The 13,239-nt window shown below is 31.8% G+C and overlaps 1 protein-coding gene across 1 annotated transcript in view; it reads right to left on the bottom strand.

Annotated features, from left to right (window-relative positions):
- Positions 1 to 13,239, bottom strand: part of LOC111041150 (transmembrane and TPR repeat-containing protein CG4341-like) — an 87,791-nt gene that overhangs the window by 48,119 nt on the left and 26,433 nt on the right. Inside the window, exon 6 of the mRNA XM_022325340.1 lies at positions 553 to 1,204. Coding sequence (XP_022181032.1) covers positions 553 to 1,204 — 652 coding nt within the window. The remainder of the gene's footprint in view (positions 1 to 552; positions 1,205 to 13,239) is intronic.

Raw genomic sequence — 13,239 nt, 5'->3', positions numbered from 1 at the left:
CAGCAGGCACGATACAGACTTTGAAGCCTTTGAAGCAAAAATTCTACACCTGATTTGTTAGACGGTTTGTGGTCATGTGGACAATTTATGACCATATGGAATACTGCGACAATAAAATAATAAAATAATAAAATTCGGGGTTATTATTCAAAATTAATCATCCTATGTGCTTTGCACCTGGCTTCCTAGGTCATCTGATCTTACGCCATGTGATAACCTTTTTTAGGGTATTATATGTATTCAACATACTGTACGTACCACCACTAAAAAATTAAAGGAGTTAATGGAAACATTTTTAGTTACGACTATAGATGTTATTTGTGTGTCCACGACAAGCCAAATAGAACATATTTTGTTCAACAAATTTGAAATATCATTATATTAATTAGGTAGGTTAAGTATCGCCTATTATATTAGGTATAAGTACTCTAAACCTAAAAACTAAAAATATTCAAGCATTTGGAATCGAAAGAATCACTTTGAAATAACCACGTTTAATAATTTATAATTGGACTCGAAGATTATTCAAAAAGGTCACACGCGTCTACTTACATTTTGGCGGGTTGACTTGGATGCCGGACCGGTAGAGGGACTCTTCGTCGCGCCAGTCGCGGTTCCTGAGCACTGTCCGCAGACCGTAGGTGGCCACCGTGGCAGCGTATAGGGCGTACACAATGGCCGACCGGCGTCCACTGGTGGCCTTGGCCAGCGCGGTGGCCGAGCACCCGACTAGCAAGCAGTAACCGACACTCGGTATGTACAGCACGCGCTCGGCCACCACGAAACCGACGTAGAACAGGGCGTTGGATGCGGGCACGTACGAGGCGACGGACACGGCGGCGGCCACGGCCACGGCGGCCCGTTTCCGCCGGACGGAAGCTCGGGCGACGGCCGCCAGAGCCGCGTAGAACAGCACCGTGGCCACGTTTCGGGGGTCGGCCGCCGACTCGATCCGCGGCACAGCGTCCATCGACCAATCGTAGCTGAGCACTTGCGGCCACACCAGCAGCCGGGCGCTGACCACGGGCAAGTGCAAGAACGTCAGCGCCCTAACAGTTGGGTCCGGGTGCTTGGCCGCTGGGTTGTCTGAAGCCGCGAATGACGGCACCGTGCCCGACATGACGCACAGCCGGCCGGCCACCATAACCGCGGTGCTGGTAACCAACACTTTCAGAGTTCTCTTGTAGTCCTGGTAAACAGTTACCTGCAACAATCCAACGAGAAAAACGAGTTGTGATAATGTTGTATGAAAAAATAGATAATAATTTTCAGATATGCTGGGCAGGTACCTAACGGTCGGACTAAGTTTGTTAGGTTAGGAGGAAGATAAAAAAAAAGAAGGAAAATATAGTAGCTATTTTATTAGTTTACAGAATTGAATAGTATTGCAGCTTTTTTAAGTATTTCATTAGGTATTCAATTAAAAACACTATTTTTATGTAGTTTTCAGTTTATACTTCTAGCTCTTTATGATAAACATGCCCATACAATTTGCAAAATTAGATTAATTAATATATAAATGTAATTAAAACAACTATTATGATGATACTCTTTATAATAGTAATTATAGTGATATCAGATAATATGATTAACATTTTTATCAACGTGTCAGTTTTATGTCATGTTACTTTTTTAATGAGTTTGATGTTCATTAATGTATGGCATTATAGTATATTACACTATTGTCGCCGTAATTTGTTTGGTATTTATTTGAAACACCACCATTATTACAAGCTATTAGACAAATCGGTAATAAACAATATTACAAAGTACAAAATACATAATATGCTTAAATTGAACACCATCCCTATTGCAGTATTGCGACGTGTATTATATACTTATATAACGATTTTATTTATCACGACGATCACAAAAATAGTAATATATTTAAATAATTCGTCATAATATAAATATATATTAAGAGGATTCCATAATATTTCAATACCGGGCCAATTAAGTTTAAATCGTTGCATGTAAAATATTATTAACTCATTCGTTTCTCTAAAAACTGTTTAAAATGAGAAAACAATAAAAATAAAACGTCCAATGCTATAAATCATAATAATATAAACATATAGGACATAGGTACACGTAGGTGTTAGGAGTAATAATATACCATTATACAAAATATTATAACTGTCATTTTTGACATAGAGCTTCTATTATCATACCATTTAAATATTGCACGTGTCATCGATCTGTATACCCTAAAGAAACATACAATATTATTCAATTTGAGCTTAATATATTACAATGTCCTACGAACGGTTGTAACTTTTAATATTGCATGTATAACGAAGGTTAAATTCGAAATAACATACGTTTGGGGCTGAATGAAAACATCTTACTTAAATTGCAAGAGCTACTTAATATTACTATATTGTCGAAAAGAAATGAAAACATGTGGGATATGAAAATAAAAATTTAAATTACCTATCTATATGACTTGAGAGTCTTATATGATAAAGGCTTTCAACAATTCGATGTTTAATTTTATAAAATATTTCAATGCGTTTGTCGACGACAGCGAATGAATAGTTATCGTTTTAAAAGGTTGACACATTTCGGAACCTTGAGGCAGAAAATATTTAGTAGGTAGCAAGACATCGAAATTAAAGATATTTTAATTAAGATACAATCTTAGTACCTGTATATATAACCAGGCCACCATCCAGCTATAATGCCCATGGACAGAATGAAATGTGTTTGTATCTTGTTTTGAACTCTTGTTCTCAAAACTTTTGAAAATTCTCCATACATTTAGATGAAAGAATAGTATACATGTACACACACACACACAAACACACACCCAAATGTACAAAATGTATTTAGATAATCTATTGCACGAGTGAATAAATCATTTAAATGATTTGTTTGACGATAAAGGTTCGTCGAATATCAACAGAGTAAGTTGTGTCAGTGTGAGTGGTAGATAAACTTTATGTTAAGTTGCAGTGCCAGTGCGTAGCAAGCAAACTAACAAGTACAGAGAAAATCAAACATATTCTTCCTTATACTCACAAAAAAATACATTAACGACGTGGCAACGACGAATTTTAGATCACACAATATGATCCGATTGTATTAATTTACACCCGTACATAATTATACATTATTGTCAAAATAATTAATCTTCAGCAGAGTGCAATTAAAAAAAATATACTATAAAGACGATGTAGTCTTTGATATAGGTACCTGATACAACACTTGTATAGTGAATATACGAAGGTACTCAACTGCTCATTTTTTCCCTCTCGCCTGTTGGTGCAATGTAATCATACATATTATATGCTTTCGACTACTCTCGTGTTCGGTAATTATATATTAGTATTAAGCTTATAAGAAAAAAATTGGATTGAAAAAAATTCGAGTAACCGCAAAAGAGGGGGAGGATGTGCGTGAGAGAGAGCGAGAGAGAGTGTAAGAGCTCTTACTGTGTAGTATATATATTATTATCCTAATAGGAGGTGCTCATCGTCGAGTGCATTTCTAGCTATAATGTCCATTAAGGACTGCGTCGTCTTTTGCAATGCGGTGATGACTAATGGCACGCCTTTTATCCGCACTTGCGATCGTCTTTATGACGTATCACCGTAATGCGTTTTACCGGATTGTCAGCTCGATCTGAGTGAAAACGCACCACACACACTCACGTGGTCGTTCATACGAGATTCCAAAAAAAAACGTTTCAATATTACGCGGCTTGGGCGTTGACGCTCTGTGCAATTCGACAGTTATATTCACATGATATTATAGTTTAGAAATGTATAATATATATATATATAACCCCCAGATATATAAAACATATATACTATATACACGTATAAGTTAACATATCAAAGTAATGTTCAATAAAAAAATTCCTCAAAATGGTCCTAGAAATGAGTTAATAAATGACACGTATAATACATCAAGTATATATGATATCATATAATGTGTCTGGGAAATATAGTTTAATAGTAGATATATATATATATAATATACGTATAGATAATAATTTAAAGTATTATATTTTTTATTATTATATATCGTAAAAAGTCACTTATAATTGTATATCCGTTGATATTATAACATGCTTGTATAAATAATATAATGAATACCTTTTTATTTATTTTTAAAGTGTAATTTGCATTTTGTTTATATGTATAATAATAATATCTATAATGATATAATGTGAAAAATGTGAAGTGTTTTTCCACTACGTACTCGTTATAAACTTTTATACGATCTAAACGTATTTGTTGATTTGGATTATTTTTGAAATATGCTCCAAAGTTTTAAACAATAATAATATCATGTGTGTGTGTTTGTGTGTGAACGGGTATAGAGTATAAAAACAAAAAAAACAAAAATAATACCGATATTTCAACTAAAATAATAATATAGTCACTGCAATTTTATTCGCGCAATAGAAGTCCAAGTATATATTTTTATATACTTATATATAGAAATATAGAAACTGTTGTATACGTCAAAAGCAGCTTTATCACATAATATATATGCCATGAAATACGATAAAATATCTTCTTACCCCGGTCAATGTCAGCAGTGTAATAATATAAAAAAAAACACTCATGGTTATACTTAGTCATTCGAGCGTATACATAAGCTGGACCCCACTTAAAATTTCATCTGCCAGAACTGTAAAGTTAAACCGTAGAATCTAGGCCTTTAAAAAAAAAAACGTCGATATAGCTTTCAAATGTGTTGACGTACTTCTATTAAACACCAATTAAAACCGAATTGTCTTTGAATAAATTAGAGACATTACAATACAATATAATATTATTATGTACACGACACACTATACACATATATGGGCTGTCTTCAATGATTATAAAGTCGCAAGCGAATACATACAACAACTGAATAATAAAAGGTTTGACAATAATTATTATACACACATAGTTTATCACATAGGTGAAACTGTATATTATTATAATTTTGTCTCGGCGTTTTCCACAATATTTTTCTCGTTTATTTGTGTGGCCCCGAGCGGGTCGACGCGTCAAACCGTGGTGGCCCTCTGATCTACCTATTATAGTATAACGGACCTATAATTACAGAGGCATAGCTGCTGTTATATTGTTTTGTATCGTGCTCGATTTTCGAAAATAATATCATATTAAAATATGTCACGATGACGGTGTATTATATAATATTTTAATCGAAACATCAAAAGGGACCACTACCCGTATATATTGTAAACATTATATGATATCACACAGATCATAAGCGTCCGGGTTAAGTGCAAGTACGTGTTTGCATTTATTATGGTTCTAGGGCAATATGTCCATAATGTCCTATATATGTTGATGGAAAATGTGTATCATGGACGTATCTATTTGTCTATGCAAGGATATTTCATGTACTTATATAATACACAGAAATATTGTAATATAAATATATAATGCATTAATGTTGTTATATTATTACTAACTACTACTGTATACACTGTATATTATATAGTGTATAGTTATATTAAGTGTGTATAGATTTCCACACATATTTACGGAGACCCAATAGGTATCGACTAAATTGTGTAGGTACTGCGCAGCGATGAGGATAAACTATGTGTATATATATACTCGTTTATGCATACAATTTAGTTTCGAAAGGGTTTAGTTGAAGTTTTTTTTGTCTTATATTTATTATGGGAATGACATCGAGCTTAATCGAAAAAGTTAAAATTGATTTCGATACCTTATAAGTTATAACAAGGAAAACTCAACAGTTTAATATGGTGATCATATGTATCGAAAAATTAGACAAAAATAAACACGAGATCCGCGATCGATATCTTAAAAACAATCTGACATAATATTTTGCATCTGTTTAGCTAAAAGTACACATAAACATATATTAATGCAGTATAAGTGTTACTGCGTACACGCGTATATTTACACAAGAGCTATAATATCACTCAACAGTCAACACTCTCTTTTATAATAATATGCAATACGTTTTTCAACTTTGCTGAAATCTCCTATTTTATATGAAATGAAAAAAAAGTTCATTTGAAATAGGCAATGGTAATATATTTTTTTATAACTCAAACACTGTAAATATTATATTGTTATGTGCCATTTAATATTAAAAACCGAATGGCTACTTCCATTAAATTCTTTAGTTACTTTTGGTGCCTGCGCAAAAGTATGGTAATTTTGATATTATCTTTTATTTCAACAACAGATGAACATATTGTTTTAGAGTCAATAACAAAAGTAATATCAAAATTCCAATGATCATCATTGTAGTTAAATTTAAAAGTATTACTTTCAGTAAGTACAAGTAGGCACCTACGCAGACAATAAATTATTCTATACAATAAGCGTAGTAGAGACGAAAAGATGATTTTTTTGTATACTTGTAAGAAATAAGAATCACAATAAAAATATAAAACTAAAGAGTTTAGATGGAGTTATTTTTCTAAAAAATATTCAATAATATTTTAGTCAATAACAAATATACTATCCACGATAATCAATATATTATATACTAGTCACTATAATGTTTTCTTGTAAGTAATTAAGTACTACAATATTCAAATTTAAAAAAAAATGTGCACGAAATTATGTGAAATGTTTGGAAGTATGAGATACTAAATGTGTATGTACATTCTATATGTGTAATGAATATTGATACCTTTATTGGGTATCATTACATGATATTGGTTATTTAAATGTAAATGTTAAGCACATTAATAATAAATAGTCGATTGTACCTACTGAATTCAATTGAAAAAAACATCTTAAATTAAAGAATTAAAACACTTTGTTGAAATGACCTAACAATCTTATTTTTCTATCTGTAATACCATATTTAGTTATTTACTAGATATTTGTTAATTTTTAATCATAATACACGTGACACGTAATATAGAAAATCAATAACTATAGTTTAATCGAAGCATTTTATTGTATGTATTAACAGCGGATTACTCAAATACTACTATACCGTTATGAACGCGTATTAGTAATAAAAATATATACGATGCGAAAAGTTCATAGGTATATTAAACCAACGGAACTGGAAAATAATTGAGTACTTATAGTTGTATATAAAATGTATACAGTGTTGTACATATCGTATAAAGTGGCCATTCTGTTGGTATCACGAATAATTAAAATGTTCATTAAGAGCGCTACAAATTGGAGGCAGAAAGAAAAATCTATATACGTATTCTATAATGGTGTAAATTAATAGTAAAAAAAATTGAATAACTACCCATTTAATCACTCAAATACTACTGGTTTTGTTTAAAAATAAATCTTTTATTAACATAAACACCGTATAATTTTGCATATAATTTTATTAAATATGTAATGAAATGTAAAAAATGATTTTAATCGACCTGACTAAAAATATCTAAGCATATCTGTAAACGCGGGTAACGTTTGGTAAAAACTGCAATTGCTTAAATTGCTTGAAGTCTTGATTTTTATGTGTTAAAAAAACACCATATCGTTGACATAATATTAAAATATATAAATTATATTATACTAACGTGGTGCTAATAAATCAAAGGGTCGCGGCGCGTACGATAAAAAATAAATGAATTATTATTTTGTTAATTTGAAACAACCCGAGTGTGTAATAGGTAAATAAACACGATTTTTTTTCGTACGAAAACACCTCGTAAAATAAAACAGCGTCCGATACGGCCGAATGGAGCGTGTGAAAAATACACGAACCGAAAATTAATATCGAAGCGATGTTTCAGCCCCAGATTACTTATGTTTTCAAGATCCCTTCTTGTTGTACAGCTCCTATCCGTCCAAAGCCCCTCATAAACGGTAATGAATTATATAGTAGATATATAATATAATTAGCTTTATAATAAGTACACAAATATATATATATATATCAGTTATATCCAATTAGTATACTAATTAAAAACGTAAGACAGTTATTAAATATTATATCACCGAGTTGATCAAATTCCAATCAAGAGCCGCCACAAACTATCCAGCTGTATACGTAACTAATTATTTAAAAAAAATACATAATAGTATGTTTGTTACTACTGGACATAATTAAATACTGTAGATGCATCCTTCAAAGTACGATATTTCGAATAATTTTATAAAATATAGAAGTATTTGATATATTTCAGCATTATTTTATAAGTACCTACCCAACATAAGGTATTGAATATACAGCTTTAATATACAATAACTATTACCTAACAATTATAATGGTATATGAAGTAGTACGTATTTAATTCCACCGTGTTCAAAATATTTATGGAAGAGTCGGGAGGTTGAAGAATAATGGAATATAGATTTTTTAAAGACACTCAAATTTCAGGATCAAAGGTAACAAAGTTTTGGTCCAACAAGTTTAATAATTAATTGTATAAAAACAATTTTTTTCGCAATACTCTTCTTTTATAAAAGAATAAGGAAGAAAAGACTATAACGATAAAAAACGAATTTATCATACCCCACAAAGGCGAACTATTGCCTGACTACACTATTCACTGTACATAACTACAGTGTATTTACGCACCGAGCAACAATATTTTAATTATTTATTCATGCGTTCAACAACAGTATAAAGTAAATTCAATTTATATTTTATTTAGAGGTAATATTATGGGATAGTGACAATTAATAGTGTCAATTTTTTCAAAAACCACTTATATATTTTGTCGTACCAATATGAATACCTACTGTTTTAACTTCTTTGCTATAATACGTGTACACACTATTATTATATATTACGATGTCTTATTATGTTGTCCTACTCAGTAATATTTTTGAAACTATTTGTTTCACTAGACGACATGCTTAATCCTCCCACCCCCCTACTTTCTGAACCCACATAATACAAAAACAAAACATAACCGTTCTTAATAAAGATATTAACAAATTAACAAAGCACTTTGTTTTGTATTTTTTTTCATTCATAGATATAAGTATATAGCCAAGAAGATTACCGTCTTATTATGTCATTTGTTTTTATTGAAATCCATCCAACTTCAAAGTAGGGTTTCTAATTTCAATTAACAATTGCATCTATAACCAGATATAAAAACGTAGGTATACACTGGTGGTAGGTATAACCTAAAACTGTCACTCGCCGTCGCTTCGTAATTTGAAGCCATTGAATTTTCCACTCATAATGTCGTATGCTATTAAACTAAATGGTTAAAACCTAAAACTATAGTCACACATGGCGGACAGATAAGTAACAATACGTTTTTGTCGTTAATATAATATTAAATTCGTGTAGTGAAATGACAGCGGGATCTTGTTCGAAAGCCACCTACATATTTCCTATGCGTCGATGTATCGAAATTGCCTACACAACACGCCGGCCAACGAATCTACACCAATATTCTACACGTCCTTCACACTGAAATGCCTTCGCAGTTCCCATATTATTATGTGTATCATCTCAAACAATATTGTTCGTGAAATGGTTCATAAATTCTTATTGTTTTATCAATTAAATATAATAGAATGTATAGTATACGTATACATTTTTAATGAAAATAACGATTTTTTTTTTATGAAAAAATAAAACAAAAATCGATTTTAAAATGATTTAATCCCGATTTGAGGCGAAACACAAACAAAAATAAAACGCTTTTTTAAATTTTATTATAACTGGCGAGACAAAATAAAAACTCTACCTGCGAAAACTCTACAAATTTTTTGGACCGGCCCGCGGCCCAGAAAAAGGAGAGGCGCGAACTCGGTGTGAAAATGTAAAGCCCCGCATTTTTCCGCGCAGAAAACACTGCAGTATAAGCAATCGAGTCCAAAGAACAAACCGTCTGGTTTTCTCCGGCCTGCAGAACCCGCGTGTGTGCACATATTATTATTGCGTATGTGCACAGGGTCCACTGAAATTGTCGCTGCCGGGCCAAAGCGTTACGGTGTCACTCCACTGTTTATCCGGCACGGTATAATATTATACATATATGTTTAGTGGTCTACATGTACACGATATCGTATGGTTGTATATATATAATGTGCTCAGTTACCTACTCCGCGGTGTCATCGTATACGGGATATCATATTTAATATATTTATTCATTTGTGAAAATTGTCTGAGAATAATAAGTGTAATAGACTAAAAATCATATGATATATTTAATGTAAATATTATTCCAAAAGTCAAAAGCTCAATAACTCGATGTATAAGCGATCGAGTCCGAAGAACAAACCGTCTGGTTTTCTCCGGCCTGCATAACACGCGTGTGTACACATATTATTATTGCGTATGTGCACAGGGTCCACTGAAATTGTCGCTGCCGGGCCAAACCGTTACGGTGTCACTCCACTGTTTATCCTGCACGGTATAATATTTTATATATATATATATATATGTTTAGTGGTCTACATGTACACGATATCGTATGGTTATATATATAATGTGCTCAGTTACCTACTCCGCGGTATCGTCGTATACGGAATATCATTATTATTATTATAAACACGCAGTGTAATTCGGTTAACGCACGCTTTACCGCGTTTTAATCAAAACACGGTCGGTTGGGGGTTTATCCGGTTACGGGACGTTGGCCTAAACACCGAGGCGGCGGCGGCGGCGGCGGCGGCGACGGACTAATCGCTCGTGAACGACTATACACGCTCGTACCGTCAGCGGCTATATACACTGCATTATAATATGATATTATTATAATATACTAATACACTATATTATACAAACTGTTATAGAGGCTGTAATCTTCGCGCGCACCGATGTTTACCCGGTCTCGATTGTCATTCGGTCCCCGCACGATTATGATATTATTATTATTTTATCGTATTATTATAATCTTTTTTCGTCTGTTGTCCCATGCTCGTAAATTATAATACTGCACTGGGCACTCCGACGATCTGACGACACGCCAATAATAATGCGATATTATTGTTATTATTATTATTATTATTGTTATGATAAGGTAACACTGTAATAATAATAATAATAATTATATCACCACTACATGTTATCATATTTAGCAGTTAGTACTTTGTTATAAGTTATAAGTCGTTGAGTGTCAACGTAGTATAATGTATAAGTAATGTCATACAATAGTATTATAACAGTGTCATAGTTTATTTAAAATATATTAAATACAACAATTATTATTATTATTATTATTATTATTATTATTATTATTACGGTATTATAATGGTACTGTATTATTGTCTAATAATATTAACGTCGTCCGCGTTTACCATATACCTACACTGGGTGGGTTAGTAGGTTGATGTGGTATAGGAGAGGAGGGAGCAACGATCTGCAGAAGTCTTAAATTCTGTGTTTAATTATTCGTTTTGATTGAATAAGAATATAATGCATACATATTGCTACAAAACCGAAAAAAATGTTATATAATAATATTACCGGCTTTTAATTTTTTAAATTATGATATGTTAACTTGGCATGTTAACCATAACGCGTTTTGAACTATACATACAATTTTGTTGAACACTGTTATCTTTACTTTGGTCCTTATATAAATAAAATAAAATACAATATCTTTTTTGAAGTTCCACGATACATTATTTAATTTATGGAACGTCCGACTAAACACAATGGTGGTAGCGAATTAACCTCTAGTGATTTGTGAACGATTGACGCTGTACTATCAGCGGCTCCGCAATCTCTTCGTAGATCGATATTTACCCGTTCACAATATTGTGATTCACATGTGGTCCCCTCACGATTATATTATTTTTATTATTTTATCGTAATATTTCCATTAGCTGTAATATGCTCGTCAATTATACTGCATTAGGTACCACGAAGACATGACACACCATATGATAATATGAGTAGGTATTATTTTGATAATTATTTATTTTTACCCTAACCATAGGTATCTCGTTTCATTATTATCTCTCTGCTAAATATACAATATAGGTGTAATGTTTTAAATAAATAAACATAGCAAGTAATAACGTCCTCCACTGTGTTGGAGGAACTATGTCGCGTTGGATGGGGAAGGGCAGTTGATTGAATAGTACATTGTTGCGAAACGAAAAGAAAAGTTTTATATATTATCACTCCTTTGATGTCTCGTGATAAGAACCGTTATCCCTGCCAATTTTGCTTCCTACGTCGTTTTTTTTCCATTATTGATTCATGAATATGAGCCCAGACGTAATGTATCACCGATTATTAAGAAACAGCCCAAAATAAATAACAATAATACTAATATGATGGTATATAATATTATGTATGTACATAATATTATTATGTACTCGTAGTTTACAATAAATTATTATATTAAGTCTTCACATGCGTATTACAAGTATATTTCGATGCCACGCGAAGACCTTGAAATATATACTCAATAACTCCACACAATATTGTTACAGACAGACCAGTTGGGCGGTGCTTCGAAAAGAATCCGCCTCCTAACTCCCAAGTTTCCACGTTATGGTTCACCCACTTCGAAATTTGGTAAATTTTATTTTATGTCGATTATAATGAAAATATTTATGCTCTCAGATTCTTGAGTGATATTCTAATAATAACCTAATAGTGCCATTAAAATACGAACCAAACTGACAGACCTGTACTGAACACACCATGTTTTAAATTTACACACAAATTAAATTATATCTGTCAACTCACATACGTTATCGACATCAGAAAATATATTGAGATTATTTCGTCCATAAAAATATATTTGATGTATTATACGTTGTGAATAATATTATTACTCTTTAATTTTTTGTTAAAACGGACCAGTAAGAAAATTTCCTAAGAAATTAAATCAATAATGCTATGGAATAAATTGCAATTTAGTTGATCTTCAGGTATGTTATAGTAACTCGATATTTATTAAGCTCATAAAATATTCGCTTAACAAAATGTATTAATACCTATACTATTATTATTATATTATCATACATTATAATTTGCATATACATAATAAATGTGCAGTCTACCTGTGACATTAAAATATATATTTCAGTTTTGATTGTTAGTTTTTAACATTGATTTACGTTTATTTATGTAAAGTAGTTGTAAGATGAGTATTATTGCATTGTGTATTTTTTTACGTGAAACATTTTAAAAACTAGACAGCTTCATCAAATATATAATAATGTTATTATTTTCAAATGCATTAGTATAATATATTCACAATTAATTTGGTGTATCATTATCATATTGCATAATTTATTAAATTAAACAACTGCGTATTTTATCTTAAATGCTCAAATTGAATACAACTCTTCGACGTCATACTTGATATGATAAATGATAACT

The sequence above is a fragment of the Myzus persicae genome, unplaced genomic scaffold, assembly GCF_001856785.1.
Source record: "Myzus persicae strain clone G006 unplaced genomic scaffold, MPER_G0061.0, whole genome shotgun sequence".
Taxonomy (NCBI): Eukaryota; Metazoa; Arthropoda; class Insecta; order Hemiptera; family Aphididae; genus Myzus; species Myzus persicae.
The sequence above is the reverse complement of the archived record's forward strand: the minus strand, read 5'-3'. Positions and strand labels throughout refer to the sequence as shown.